Source organism: Mirounga leonina, unplaced genomic scaffold (assembly GCF_011800145.1).
Source record: "Mirounga leonina isolate KUSES-001 unplaced genomic scaffold, KU_Mleo_1.0 Mir_169802, whole genome shotgun sequence".
Classification (NCBI taxonomy): domain Eukaryota; kingdom Metazoa; phylum Chordata; class Mammalia; order Carnivora; family Phocidae; genus Mirounga; species Mirounga leonina.
Genome location: NW_023270432.1, coordinates 1 through 15480, shown reverse-complemented (window position 1 = coordinate 15480; position 15480 = coordinate 1). Strand labels below are relative to the sequence as shown.

General features: G+C 42.5%; 1 protein-coding gene across 1 annotated transcript; it reads left to right on the top strand.

The window, feature by feature from the left end:
* Positions 1–6: 6 nt before the first annotated feature.
* On the top strand, positions 7–15476 carry LOC118017466 (zinc finger protein 805-like; the record flags this gene model as incomplete). Its single annotated transcript, XM_035015331.1, has 4 exons — positions 7–91; positions 428–554; positions 4594–4689; positions 14338–15476. Coding segments are annotated over exons 1-4 (1398 nt in total), but the record flags the coding sequence as incomplete, so codon positions are not given.
* Between the last annotated feature and the right edge of the window lie 4 nt (positions 15477–15480).

Below are 15480 nucleotides of genomic sequence, written 5' to 3'. Positions count from 1 at the left end.
TGACTTAAGAACTGGGGCCTTACAGTCCCTCTCACCAGGATGTGAAGCCCTCAGCATGGGGCAGGCAGCTAGCAGGACCAGTGAGGCTCAGGTACTGCTGTTGTTACCGATGCTGGTATTATACTCACTCATTCCTCCGACGTCCTAGAGCCCTTGCTGTCTGCGTCTCCCAGTCCTCGCGTCATTTCCATCGTCCTGTGTGACCTTGCGGTGGCTCCCACGGAGGGAGCTTCTCCCTTACGCTACTGTAGCGCATCCGAAGCATTGCCCACCTGCCCCTTGAGCCCAGCACAGAGCTTGGCCCTCAGGAGGTGCTTGGTGATTCGAGCCGTGGTCACTCTGCATCTTTACCAGGGATGTAGGGATGAGCTCTGATCACATCCAACAGCTGCAAGGCCAACGCTGCTACCTCTGTTTGACTTTCCAGATATCTGTGACCTTCGATGATGTGGCCGTGACTTTTACCCAGGAGGAGTGGGGGCAGCTGGACCCGGCCCAGAGGAGCCTGTACCAGGAGGTGATGCTGGAAAACTGTGGCCTTCTGGTGTCTCTGGGTGAGTCCTCCGCACTCCACCATGGGGGGACCTGCCACCTTCTTGTCAGAGCACCCTCTGGCTCCAGGCCTGGCTGGTCAAGAAGGCCTCTGGAGCCCCCCCCCGCCCACCTGCAGCTTCAGTCATTTTCTAGACTCATCTCTTTGGGCCTGCTCTCCTGTGTCTGTTTGGGCAAGAAACAGTTCTTCTCTGGCTCCTGGAAAGTAATGGAAGGAAAGGCGGCTGTTCTGCAGACCCAGAGGGAGGGTTTCCAGCTGGGTCCTGTGAGGGACTGATAGAGGAACTGGCAACCACCACGATTGTACCCTGGCTTCTGGTCTCTTGTCCCGGCTTCTCTCTCTGGCTCTCTCTGCTCATGTCACTGTATGCAGAAAGGTTTTTTTCTGCCTCATCAGCTTGTGACAGGACTGGCCACCTGGCCCTGCTCTCTCTGGCCCCCCGATTCCTGGTCTCCGCGTCTTTGCGTGTTTATGTTGTTCCTCTTTCTCTGTGTGCTGCTGGGCTGTGTGGGCGTCCTTGAGGCAGGAATGGCCACCCGAGCCAGTACTTCTCTGGACCTCTCACCCAGTGCCCAGCGCAGACTGGCCTCCATCCGAGGTTCTTATTTCACATTCCAGAGAGGGAGCTGACTGCGTGAGCCTGATTGGCTCAAGTGTCCTCAGCAGGGCTGTGAGTGATGGGATGTTCTCCAAGAAGAGAGTGAGGCAGGCAGGCCCCCGGGAGGCCTTCGCCTTCAGTGCCAACAGGTATTGTCCCAAACGGCATGATCTCGGTTATGGGGCTCCTTTGTGTCTGTGTGCCTCCGAGATTATCACTTGTTTCAAGGGCCAACATCCTCTGCCAGTACAAGAGAGGGGTTAGAGTAATACTTCTCAGCAGTTGGGATTTGTACCCCCAGGAGACATTTGGCAGTGTTTGCAGCCACTTTGGGTTGTCTGGCCTTGGGTGTAGGTGGTCCTGGCATCTAGTGGTTGGAGTCCAGAGATGCCGTAAACATCCTTCGATGGACAAGACCGCCGTCCTCAATGAAGGACTATCCCGCCTGCAGCGTCCAGAGTGCCACGGTTGAGAAACACCAGCTTAGATGTTTCTCTGCTTGAGGAGAATGACCACGATGCCATTCAATTTGAGGGAAAGGAGGGCTATAAATCCAGAGCTTAGGATGAGACATGCCTGTTCTTAGAGAACTGGAATTATGTCTGTCAGTGAGAAGAGAAAAAGCAAAATTAGAAAAGTTGGCTAGATTAAAGATTTCATAACAAAGTGTTTCAAAATAAAAAGTCTACTCTCTTTTCCTGCTGACCTCATCCGTCACCGTCAGTGCTTTCCCTGAGCTCACTGTGCTCTGGCTGTGCAGGGCTTCTAGTGATTTCCCCACGCGCAGCCCTGCCTCGGGCCTCTGCTTGCTGTTGCGTCTGCCTGGGGAGTGTTCTTGGGCATTTCAGCCTCTCACACGGTCACGCCTTCTGTGCATAATCACTACCTCGCCAGCTGTGTCCTGACCCGCAGATCTCATGGGGGCCCCTCCCCCACCCCCTCACTTGTCTCATCATCCTGGTTATAACTCTCTATGCCAGTGGTTCTCATCCAGCGATGGTGTCGTCCCCGGAGACACTGGTCAGCGTCTGGAGAGATTTTTGGTTGTCACAGGTGGGATGGAGGTGGGACAGGCACCTAGTGTGTGGAGACCTGGAATGCTGCCAACACATCCTTACAATGCCCAGGACAGTTTCCTCCCTGTCTTCCCAACAAAGAATTATCTTGACCTAGGGGCGCCTAGGTGGCTCAGTCGTTAAGCGTCTGCCTTCGGCTCCAGTCATGATCCCAGGGTCGTGGGTTCAAGCCCCCCCATCGGGCTCCCTGCTTGGCGGGAAGCCTGCTTCTCCCTCTCCTACTCCCCCTACTTGTGTTCCCTCTCTTGCTGTGTCTCTCTCTGTCAAATAAATAAACAAAATCTTAAAAAATATGTATATATTAAAAAGAATTATCTTGACCTAAATGTCAGTTGTATGGTGGTTGAGAAACCCTGTTTTAGAGGGCGCATGGACACTTCATCAGCTGGCATGGAGGGACACCTGACATCATCACTGCATTATTTCTGCTCTTTCTTGTCTCCTGATTGTTGCTGAGGAAATATCTGGGTTTAGCGCTGAATCTTAACACCTCACCCCCTAATTGTTGCTAATTTCCCCTTTCAACAGAGTGAGCATGCAGCCCTGAGTAGGCAGCAGGAACTCACTGGGAATTAAGATCATTTTGATTTCATTGCTGTGTCTTCTGGGTGACCTGCCATCAAGGCCAGTGATTCCGGTTTCCACTTACTAAAGTGATAACAGATTCCCTTGGTGAAGGAATCTAGGAAAAATAAAAGTGGGTCACTTTTAGGAAAAGTGATTAATAATAGTCACAGCCTGCTCAGGTCCTTGGAGCACTGCCCCAGGCACTCTTCCTGCTCCGCGCATATAATCCCATGGCCTCCCAGTGCTCAGGAAATCAGGAAGTCTCAGCCACTGTAGTGAGTCCCCCATACAGCTTAATTTACTCAGTATGGAACATACTTCATTTTTTTTTAAGATTTTATTTATTTGACAGAGAGAGAGCAAGAGAGGGAACAAGCAGGGGGAGTGGGAGAGGGAGAAGCAGGCTTCCCGCCGAGCAGGGAGCCCCATTCGGGACTCGATCCCAGGACCCTGAGATCGTGACCTGAGCCTAAGGCAGATGCTTAACGCTTAGCCACGCGGGCGCCCCAGAACATACTTCGTTTTATGAAGCTGTTCTCTGGTTTGTTTTTTTCCTTGCAGTAAAAATCCTTTTTATGTTTAATGTTGTTGACAGTGTACAGTATTTGATGTTTCTGTAAATGTCTGTCTGGGACCATATCACTGTGTAGGATTCTCAATTTTATTATTTCTTAGTAGTTACGAAATGCTGAAGTCTGGAGTCCCTAAGTCTGTCCCTCCCCAGGCCCCTGTCCTCTGAGGATGAATCTTCATGCTCATGTCCCTACCTCACCACCACCATCCACTTGGTCTGGGGCTGCTGTCCACACACAAGGGTGTTTGCTGTTTCCTCCTTAGTGTCGTGTTTAGGAGACAAAGGTCCAGAGCCAGATCCTTGATGTTCAGTCCTAGCTCTGCTCCTTAAAATTGTGGCTACAGGCAAGTTACCGAACCTGTCTGCCTGGGTGTGCTCACTGGTAAATTGGGGTAATATATACTTTAGTATATACTTCCTGGGACTGTAGCAAGGATAAATGGGTAACTTATGAACAGGATTCAGAACAATGCGTGGTGTGACCAGGTTATGTGCAGTCTAGCTGCTGAGAATTTCGCTGCCACCACTGTTGTTTCTCTCATCATGATCTTCATCATCCTTATGGATGGTGGGCTCAGCACCTCTGGAACAATGATGTGTAGCTTTGTGGTAAAACAGCATAGAGAGCTAGACCTGGGTTTCCATTTTGGCTCAGCAATTCACCAGTTCTTTGCTCTTTGGCAGATCACATTATCTGCCCGAGCCTTGGTTTCTTCCTCTACAAAATGGTGCTGATTGCAGTATGTACTTGCTGAAGGTGCTGTGAGGAAATCCTAAGATAGAATCCTCATTTTGTCTATGGCCTATAGGAAGAACAATACAAAATTGTGCTTAGGATCTAGAAAAAGAGCTAGATCAGTGAAGACAAATATCTTCTTTTGAATGAATAAGTCAGTATTTTAAGTGTGTAAGTTGTAATTTATTTCAGTTTTGAAATGATACAATGCATTTAAGTTGCTTGACACAGTCCCTTATGATTATGGTTATTTATGATTACAGTTTGTATTTATATTATGGTATTTATGACTGTATATATTTTTTTTTTACTTACTGTGAGGAAAATAACTCCCTGGCAGTATGGCATGCCTTTCGTTTCTGGGTTTGCATGTTAGTATTTTGTGTGGATGGGAGCAGTTTTATTCCAAGATCCTGTTTACAGACTAGATTGAAGGATTTTATTTTTTTCACAAAAATCCTAGTGTCTTCTTTCTTTTTCTGTGAACAGGGTGTCCTGTTCCTAGACCTGAGCTGATCTACCAGCTGGAGCATGGGCAAGAGCTATGGACAGTGAAGAGAGACCTGTCTCAAATCACCTATCCAGGTAGGAGCCAAGATGTGGGCAGGTGGGAGACCCTGCAGGCTCAAGACCAGGAGGAGACCACTGGCCCCGGTTCCCTGGGGAAGCTTCTTGTTCTGGCTTCTCTGGGGGTTTGGAAGCCATGGAGCCCTTTGACCCGAAGTCAGCATGCCTGGCAAGAGACCCAGAATGTTGCTCACTCCTTCCACCTCCCAAGTTACAGTGAATGGTCCTGCCACCCAAGCAGGTTAGAGACTGAGTACAGCCTCAGAGAATTCCTCACACCTCCTAACCTCCTAACACCTCCACACCTCCTCACACCTCCACACTTCATAACACACACAAAAAAAATAACAGAAGGAATATACAAAGAATCCCTGCAAATCAAAAAGAAAATGCAAACCAGTTAAGAGAAAAATAGATATTTATCATGAAATGACATTTCAAAGGAGAAAATACAGACTGACCAATAATCATATAGTCAGGTGCTAAAGGTCCTCAGTCCCCACATCCGGCCATGCCCCAGTCCTGTGCATTGCACATCTTGTACATCTCCTGAATCCCATCACTTGCACCACCTTCCTCAGACCCGTCCCCACGCTCCGTGCACGCTCCCATCATCTTTTCTCTGGGGGACGCTACTAGTCTCCTAACCGGCCTCTGCATCTGCTGGTGCCTCTAGTCAGCTCTGTATCCTGCATGAGCTACCCCAGGAGCTCAGACTTTGTTCGGGTGGTTACCACTTCCCCAGCTGTGGATGTCTCAGCATATGACCCCTGAGGTGTCAGCGGGTCTTTGCGTTGAAAGTTAAGTCCGCCTCCTCCATCGCTTGATCCTCGACCCTACCGCACTCTCTCAGGCTCCGGTGTCTGTAGCTTCCCCTTCCAAGACCTAGCGAGAGAGGTCTTGCCCCTGGCCCTAGCCAGTTCCTGAACCAGAGTCTAGAGCACACCTTTTCAGGAAAATGTTGTCTTCATTCATATTCTGTTGTGTAATATAACGTCTTCCTTTCTCTACTCAACATAAAAATAGGCTCAAATTCCTTCAGTTGAAGAAAATCAATAAATTCCTGTCTCACATCGTATTCATCCACTCTGTGTACATTCAGTTATTCACACGTTTTGACTGATACGTGGTGCTGCCAGGAGCAGTCCTGTATCAGTCATCTTGCACATGGTCACGGTGTCTTTGGTGTTTCTTGGAGTGAAATTGTTGGTTTATAGGCTATGCAAGCTTCCAAGTTTACTGGATAATTGCCATTGTGTTGAAGGACATGTACCAATTTACATTTTCCCCAGGAAAGCGTGGAGGTTCCTTCGACCTATACTTTGCCCAATACTTGATACTCTAAGGCTCCTCAATCGTTGACAATCAAATGAACACAAAACTGTATCTTACGTGGTCTTGATTTGCTTTTCCTTCATTGTTGAGGAGCTTTAGCACCTGATCATATGATTATTGGTCAGCCTGTATTTTCTCCTTTGAAATGTCATTTCATGATAAATACCTGTTTTTCTCTTAACTGGTTAGCATTTTCTTTTTGATTTGCAGGGATTCTTTGTATATTCCTTCTGTTATTTTTTGTGTGTGTTAAAATATTCATAGCATAAAACTTAACCTTTTATCCATTTTTAAGTGTACAGTTGAGTGATATTAAATACATTCATAATGCCATGCACCTATCATCACCATCCATCTCCAAAGCTCTTCATTGTGTAAGATTGAAACTCTCTACCTGTTACACAGTAACCCCCCCATCTCTCTGCCCCAGGCCCTGGCAACCGCAATTTTACTTTCTGTGTCTATGATTTTGACTATTCTAAGTACTTCATATTAGTGGAATGATGCAGTATTTGTGTGTGTGTCTTTATGACTGGCTTGTTTCACTTAGCATAGTGTCCTCAAGGTTTATCCATGTGGTAGCATGTGTCAAAATTTCCTTCCTTTTTTTTTTTTTTTTTTAAAGATTTTATTTATTTATTTGAGAGAGAGAGAACACATGAGAGGGGATAGGGTCAGAGGACGAAGCAGACTCCCTGCCGAGCAGGGAGCCCGATGCGGGACTCGATCCCGGGACTCCAGGATCATGACCTGAGCCGAAGGCAGTCGCTTAACCAACTGAGCCACCCAGGCGCCCGAAAATTTCCTTCCTTTTTAAGGATCGTTAATATTCCACATATCCCACTTTGCTATCCATTCATCCCTCAATGGACACTTGGGTTGCTTCCATGTTTTACCTATTGGGAATAATATTGCTGTGAACATGGGTGTACAAACATCTTTGAGAACCTGATTTCAGTTCTTTTGGGAATATAACAAGAAATGAATGAAATTACTCGATCATCTCTTAATTCCATTTTTAATTTTTTGAGGAGCTGCCATACTGTTTCAACAGAGACTATATCATTTTACATTCCCACCAACAGTGCACAAGAGTTCCCACTGTTCTACATCCTCCAGTATTTGTTATTTTCTGATCTTTTGATAGCCATCCTAATGGATGTGAGAGGATACCTCATTGTAGTTTTGATTTGCATTTTGCTAATCATTAGTGATGTTGAACACCTTGTGCTTATTGACGATTTGTATGTCATCTTTGGTGAAATGTCTATTCAAGTCTTTTGCCCATTTCTGTATTGTGATTTTTTGTTGTTGAGTTTTAGTTCTCTATATATTCTGGATATTAATCCCTTATCAGATACATGATTTGCAAATATGTTCTCCCATTCTTGGGGTTATTGCCTTGTTCTGTTGATAGTATCTTGATGCATAGTTTTTTCATTTTTATGACTCTAATTTATTTTTTCTTTTGTTGCTGATGGCTTTGGTGTCATATCTAAGAAGTCATTGCCAAATCCAGTGCCATAGAGGTTTTGCTCTGTGTTTTCTTTTCTTTTTTTTTTTTTTAAAGATTTTATTCATTTATTTGACAGAGAGAGACACAGCGAGAGAGGGAACACAAGCAGGGGGATTGGGAGAGGGAGAAGCAGGCCTCCCGCTGAGCAGGAAGCCCAGTGCGGGGCTCGATCCCAGGACCCTGGGATCATGACCTGAGCCGAAGGTAGATGCTTAACGTCTGAGCCACCCAGGCGCTCCGCTCCGTGTTTTCTAAGAATCTTGTATTTTAGGTCTTAAATTTGAGTCTTTGATCCTATTTGAGTTCATTTTTCCATATGATGTTAGATAGATAAGGGTTCAGTTTTATTCTTTGTCATGTAAATACCTAGTTTTCCCAACACCATTTGTTGTAAACACTGTCTTTTTCTCCGTTGAATGGTCTCAGCACCCTTGTCAAAAATGATTTGATGATATATGTTAGAGGTCATTGCTGGGTTCTCGATTATATTACCTTGGTCTATATGTCTTGTCTTTATGCCAGTGCCCACTATTTTGATTTCTGTAGTTTTGTTTTGTTTTTTGATTACTGTAGTTTTGTAGTAAGATGTTTTGGTTATTCAGGGTCCGTTCTGATACCATATGGATGTTACCATGGTTTTTTATATTTCTCCAAAAAATGTCTTTGGGATTTTGATAGGGAGTGCACTGAATCTGTAGAACACTTTAGGTAGTATCAATATCTTAACAATATTAAGAGTTCTAATCCATGACCATGGTATGTGTTTCCATTTATTTACATCTTTAATTTCTTTTAGCAATGTTTTATAGTTTTCGTTGTCTTCATCTTTTACCTTGTTGTTTAGGTTTAACTCCTAAGTACTTCATTCTTTTTGATGCTGTTATGAATGGACCTGTTTTTGTAATTTCATTTTCAGATTTTTTTTTTAAGATTTTTTTTTTTAAGATTTTTTATTTATTTATTTGACGGAGAGACAGCGAGAGAGGGAACACAAGCAGGGAGAGTGGGAGAGGGAGAAGCAGGATCCTGGGATCATGACCTGAACTGAAGGCAGACACTTAGCCAGCCAGGCGCCCCGTATCCTGCTATTTTGTTGAACTCAATTATTCTAACAGTTACTTTGTATGGCATCTTTATATTTTTCTACATATAAGATGATATTATCTGCAAAGATAAAATTACATTTTCCTTTCCAATTTCAGTGCCTTTTATTTATCTTTCTTGCCTAATTATTCTGCCTAGAATTTCCAGTGTTATGTTGAATAGAAGTGGTGATAGCACACATTCTTGCCTTGTTCTCAATCTTAGAGGAAAAGCTTTCAGTCTTTTACCATTGAATATCATGTTTGCTGAGTTGTCCATATGCGGCTTTTTTTGTATTGAGAAAGTTTCCTTCTATTCCTAGTTCATTGAGTGTTTTTATCATGAAAGGATGTTGAGTTTTCAAAGGCTTTTTCAGTGTCAATTGAGATAATTGTGTGGGCCTTTCCCTTCATTCTAGTAATGTGGTGTATTACATTTATCAGTTTTTGTATGTCAAATGACCCTTGCATTACAGCAGTAAACCTCACTTGGTCATGGTGTATGATCCTTTTAATATGCTGCAGAATTTGCTGATATTTTGTTGAGGATTTTTTACATCAGTGTTCATAAGGTACATTAGTCTATAGTTTTTTGTAGTGTCTTTGGCTTTGTTATCAGGGTAGTAATGGCCTTAATGATTTAAGGAGTGTTTCCTCCTCTTCAGTATTTTGGAAGAGTTTGAGGATTGGTATTCTTCTTTTAAAACCTTTGGTAGAATTCATAAGTGTAGCTATCAGGGCCAAGGTTTTTCTTTTTTGGGAGATATTTTTACTTCTAATTCAATCTCCTTACTAGGTAGAGATCTATTCAGATTTTATATTTCTTCCTGATTTAGTCTTCATGGCTTTTGTGTTTCTAGGAAGTTGTCCATTTTATCTAGGTTACCCAATTTGTTGGTGTACAGTTGTTTGTAGTACTCTCTTATAATCTTATTTTTATTTCTGCAGAATTGGTAGTAATGTCCCCACTTCCATGTTTGATTTAGTCATTTGAGTCTCCTTTTTCCTTAGTTCATCTAGCTAAAGGTTTGCCAATTTTGTTAGTCTTTTCAAAGAACCAACTTTTTGTTTCATTCATTCTTTTTCTATTTTCCAGTTCTCTATATCATTTCTTTTTAATCTTTACTATTTCCCTCCTTCCCCTCACTATGGTTTTAGTGTTCTTTTCCTATGTCCTTAAGTTGTCATTAGTTTGTTGATTTGAGATCTCTTGTTATTTAACATAAGCATTTATAGCTATAAATTTCCCTGTTAATGCTGCTTTCATTGCATCTTGTAAGTTTTAATAGCTTAAGTTTTCATTATCACTAGAAGTGAGTCATACTTTATATGGTATCTTTTTAAATACGTTGAAACTTAATTTGTGGCCTAACATGATCTATCCTGGAAAATGTTCCATGTACACTTGAGAAGAATGTATATGCTGTTGTTGGGTAGAATATTCTGTATATGTCTGTTAATGTCAAGTTGGTTTATTATGTTAAGTCCTCTGTTTCCTTACTTATATTTTGTCTGGTTGTGCTATCCATTATTGAGAATGGGGTATTGGGAGTTTTCATCTATTACCATAGGATTGTCTCTCTCTTCCTACATTGTGCTGCTTTTTGCTTCATGTATTTTGGTGGTCTGTCATTAAGTACATGTTTACAATTGTTATAGCTTCTTGCTGTATTACACGTTTTATTAAAATATAATGTTCTTGTCTTTTGTAATCTTTTCTGGTTTAAAGTCTATTTTGTTTGACATTAATATACCCACCCCTGGCCTCTTTTGGTTAGTATTTGCATGGAATATCTTTTTCATTTCTTTCACTTTTAATCTGTTTGTGTCTTTGGATCTAAAGTAAGTCTCATAGATGCATATGGTTGGATGATGTGATTTATGGGTTCTGCCAGTCTCTGTTTTTTTAATTTGAGAGTTTAATCCGTTTATATTTAATGTAGTTATTGATAGGGAGAGACTTCTTATCATTTTGATATTTGCTTTCTATATGCATTACAGATTTTTTGTTTCTCATTTCATACATTACTGTCTTCTCTTGTGTTTTAGATCACTTACTTTTAAACATTTTATTTATTTATTTGAGAGAGAGCATGAGAGAGGGAAGGGGCAGAGGGAGAAGGAGACTCCCTGCTGAGCAGGGAGCCCAACTTGGGGCTCAATCCCAGGACCCTGGGATCATGACCTGAGCTGAAGGCAAATGTTTAACCGACTGAGCCACCCTGGTGCCCTTTAGTTGACTTTTTGTAATGAAATGTTTAAATTCCTTTCTCATTTCCTTTTGTGTATATTCTATAGCTATTTTTTTATTCTTATGTTAATCCCCATACATTACATCATTAGTTTTAGATGAAGTGTTCCATGATTCATTGTTTGTGCATAACACCCAGTGCTCCATGCAGAATGTGCCCTCCTCAATACCCACCACCAGGCTAACCCATCCTCCCACCCCCCTCCCCTCTAGAACCCTGTTTGTTTTTCAGAGTCCATCGTCTCTCATGGTTCGTCTACCCCTCCGATTTCCCCCGCTTCATTCTTCCCCTCCCGCTACCTTCTTTTTCTTCTTTTTTTTTTCCTTAACATATATTGCATTATTTGTTTCAGAGGTACAGATCTGAGATTCAACAGTCTTGCACAATTCACAGCGCTTACCAGAGCACATACCCTCCCCAGTGTCTATCACCCAGTTACCCCATCCCTCCCACCCCACCCCCCACTCCAGCAACCCTCAGTTTGTTTCCTGCAGTTAAGAATTCCTCATATCAGTGAGATCATCTGATACATGTCTTTCTCTGTTTGACTTATTTCACTCAACATAATACCCTCCAGTTCCATCCATGTCGTTGCAAATGGCAAGATTTCATTCCTTTATCCATTCATCTGTCGATGGACATCTTGGCTCTTTCCACAGTTTGGCTATTGTGGACATTGCTGCTATAAACATCGGGGTGCACGTACCCCTTCGGATCCCTACTTTTGTATCTTTGGGGTAAATACCCAGTAGTGCAATTGCTGGATCATATGGTAGCTCTATTTTCAACTTTTTGAGGAACCTCCATACAGTTTTCCAGAGTGGCTGCACCAGCTTGCATTCCCACCAACAGTGTAGGAGGGTTCCCCTTTCTCCGCATCCCTGCCAACATCTGTCATTTCCTGACTTGTTAATTTTAGCCATTCTGACTGGTGTGAGGTGGTATCTCGTTGAGGTTTTGATTTGGATTTCCCTGATGCCGAGCGATATTGAGCACTTTTTCATGTGTCTGTTGGCCATTTGGATGTCTTCTTTGGAAAAATGTCTGTTCATGTCTTCTGCCCATTTCTTGATTGGATTCTTTGTTCTTTGGGTGTTGAGTTTGATGAGTTCTTTATAGATTTTGGATACTAGCCTTTTATCTGATATGTCATTTGCAGGTATCTTCTCCCATTCTGTCAGTTGTCTTTTGGTTTTGTGGACTGTTTCCTTTGCTGTGCAAACGCTTTCTATCTTGATGAAGTCCCAATAGTTCATTTTTGCCCTTGCTTCTCTTGCCTTTGGCAGTGTTTCTAGGAAGAAGTTGCTTCGGCTGAGGTCAAGGAGGTTGCTGCCTGTGTTCTCCTCAAGGATTTTGATGGACTCCTGTCTCACATTGAGGTCCTTCAACCATTTTGAGTCTATTTTTGTGTTATTCTATAGCTATTTTTTGGTGGTTACCATGGGGATTGTATTTAGCATCTTAAACTTGTAGCATTAATCTTACTTTGTACTAGCCTGCCCTCAATAACAAAAAAATTCTCCTTTACACCTCCGTTCTCAACTCCTTTAGTTCATGTCACAAAAGTATGTTTTTATCTATTGTGTGCCCTCAGACTTAAAACTAATGACTCTTTTTTTTTTTTTTAAGATTTTATTTATTTATTTATTTATTTGTGAGAGAGAGAGAGAAACCGCATGAGAGGGGAGAGGGTCAGAGGGAGAAGCAGCCTCCCCGCTGAGCTGGGAGCCTGATGTGGGACTCAATCCCAGGACTCTGGGATCATGACCTGAGCCAAAGGCAGTTGTTTAACCAACTGAGCCATCCAGGCGCCCAAAACTAATGACTCTTTTAAATGCATTAGTCTTTTGAATTATGTAGAAACTACCTGTGGAGTTATAATCTGAAGTTACAGTAACATTAGCTTTTAGATTAGTATAGTTTTTTTTTTTTTAATTAGTCTCCTAATCATGTAAAAAAACAAAAAGTAGAGTTATAAGCCATTGTTAAAATAATATTTTTATAATTGTTCATGTATTTATTTTTATTGAGATTTTTTATTTTTTTGTATGGCTTTGAATTACTGTCTAGTGTCCTTTCATTTCACCCTGCAGGATTTCCTTGAGAATTTCTTGCAAGGCAGGTCTAGTGATAACAGACTTCTTAGGGTTTTACATATGGAGCTGTCTTAATTTATTCCTCTTAAAGGACACTTTTGCCAGATATAGGATTCTTGGTTGACAGTTTTTTTCTTTTACCCTCGAATATATTGACCCACTGTTTTCTGGCCTCCCCAAGTTTCTGATGAGAACTCTGCTCGTAATCTTATTGAGAATTTCTTTTTGTGACAGGTTGCCTCAAGCTTGCTATCAAGATACTCTGTTTATCTTTGGGTTTCAAAAGTTTGATTGTAAGTTTTATTGGTGTGAATCTATTTTAGTTCATCTTTTTTGGAGTACACTGATCTTTTTGGATATTTATTATTGATGTCTCCATCAAATTTGGGACATTTTCAGCCACTTGTTAAAATATTTTCTTTTACCCTTTCTCTTTCTGATAAATCCCACAATGAGTATATTGGTTCTTCTACTGGTGTATCACAGGTCCATTAGGGTATGTTCACTTTTCTTAAATCTCCCCCCTCCCCCATGGATATAATTTTCATTTTCTGTATTTAAGTATGCTGATTCTTTCTTCATCCTACTGAAATCTTCCTTTGAATCCTTGCAGTGAATTTTTCATTTCAGTTATACTTTTCTTTTTGGTTTCTTTTTAGGTTTCTAGCTTTTTGTTGATATTTCCATTTTGTTTATACATAGTTTTCTTGACTTTCTCCACATCTTACTTTAGCTCCGTGAGCTTCTTTAACATGGTTGTTGTAAAGTCATGTCCAATATGTCTGCATCAGGTGTTTTTTGGAACAGTTTTTGGAAGGGTTCCTTACGTGCCCTACCGTATCCTCAGGGACTTGTTACACTTCTGGCATTGATGTATAGCAGTACATGTACGAAGTATTGGCAACCCAGGAATTTCACCTAGCTTGAGGGTTCAGAGTTTTATTTACTGTCATTACATAAGCACAGTTGATTGAGTCATTTCCTACATGACTCTGTCCAGAGGCCTAGTTGCTATCTTACAGCTCAAAGCACCAGCCCTCTAATTACATGTAGTCATGCATTGCCCTCAGTCATCTTTTAAGCATGAACTATCAGGGTCCCAAATGAGTTACCTATTTGCATAAATATCCAGTCTGGAATTGACTGTGTCTCCTCTCCTGCACTTTGTCTTCTAACCCAACCACTCCCCCAGGTCTCCCTTTCATGGTGTCAGTAGTCCTAGGACTCTTGGAAATAAAAGACATTGTTGTCCAGGAATTCAGAGGTAGCAAGACACAGAGACACTATTTTCATCTTCATTTTTTTCTCTTCATTTCACTGAAATGCTCATTTTTTTCTATGTTGGCATTACCAACAGACCTTTTTGTGTATTGGATTTCTTTCAGGTGACAAAGGAAAACCCAAGATCACAGAATCTACTGCTAGTGAGCCAGCCCTGTCTGAGGGAGTCTCCTTCCGGGAACGACTAACACAAGGAGTTCCAGGGATCTCCCAGGTGGGCCGAACTAAGGATCAGGATGGGTCATTGGAAATGCAAGAAGGACACCTGATACCAGAGATAGATCCCCAGAAGGAGAAACTCCCTGGGAAATCAAGCTCTGAACATGGCAACATAGGGACAGCTGATAATGTGTGTTCAGGGATTGTAGAGGAGCCAGTCCCTTTGGGAAGTGCTGTCCATGACCATGATTCATGTGGGTCAGGTAAAGATTCTGTGATTCAGGAAGAAGAAAATATCTTTAAATGCAATGAATGTGGGAAAGTTTTTAACAAGAAACGCCTCCTTGCTCGACATGAGAGGATTCACTCTGGAGTGAAGCCCTATGAATGTACCGAGTGTGGGAAAACATTTAGTAAAAGCACTTATCTCCTTCAACACCACATGGTTCACACAGGGGAGAAGCCCTATAAGTGTATGGAGTGTGGGAAGGCCTTCAACCGTAAGTCACACCTTACACAGCACCAGCGGATTCACAGTGGAGAGAAGCCTTATAAGTGCAATGAATGTGGAAAGGCCTTCACCCATCGCTCCACTTTTGTCTTGCATAACAGAAGCCACACTGGAGAAAAACCCTTTGTGTGCAAAGAATGTGGAAAAGCCTTCCGAGATAGGCCAGGTTTCATTCGTCACTACATCATCCACAGTGGCGAGAATCCCTATGAATGCTTTGAGTGTGGCAAGGTATTTAAACACAGGTCATACCTCATGTGGCACCAGCAGACTCACACTGGGGAGAAGCCCTACGAGTGCAGTGAGTGTGGGAAAGCCTTCTGTGAGAGTGCAGCCCTCATTCACCACTACGTCATCCACACTGGGGAGAAGCCCTTTGAGTGCCTAGAGTGTGGGAAGGCCTTCAACCACAGGTCATACCTCAAGAGGCACCAGAGGATTCACACTGGGGAGAAACCCTATGTGTGTAGCGAGTGTGGAAAGGCCTTCACCCACTGCTCTACTTTCATCTTGCATAAAAGGGCCCACACTGGAGAAAAACCTTTTGAGTGCAAAGAATGTGGGAAAGCCTTTAGCA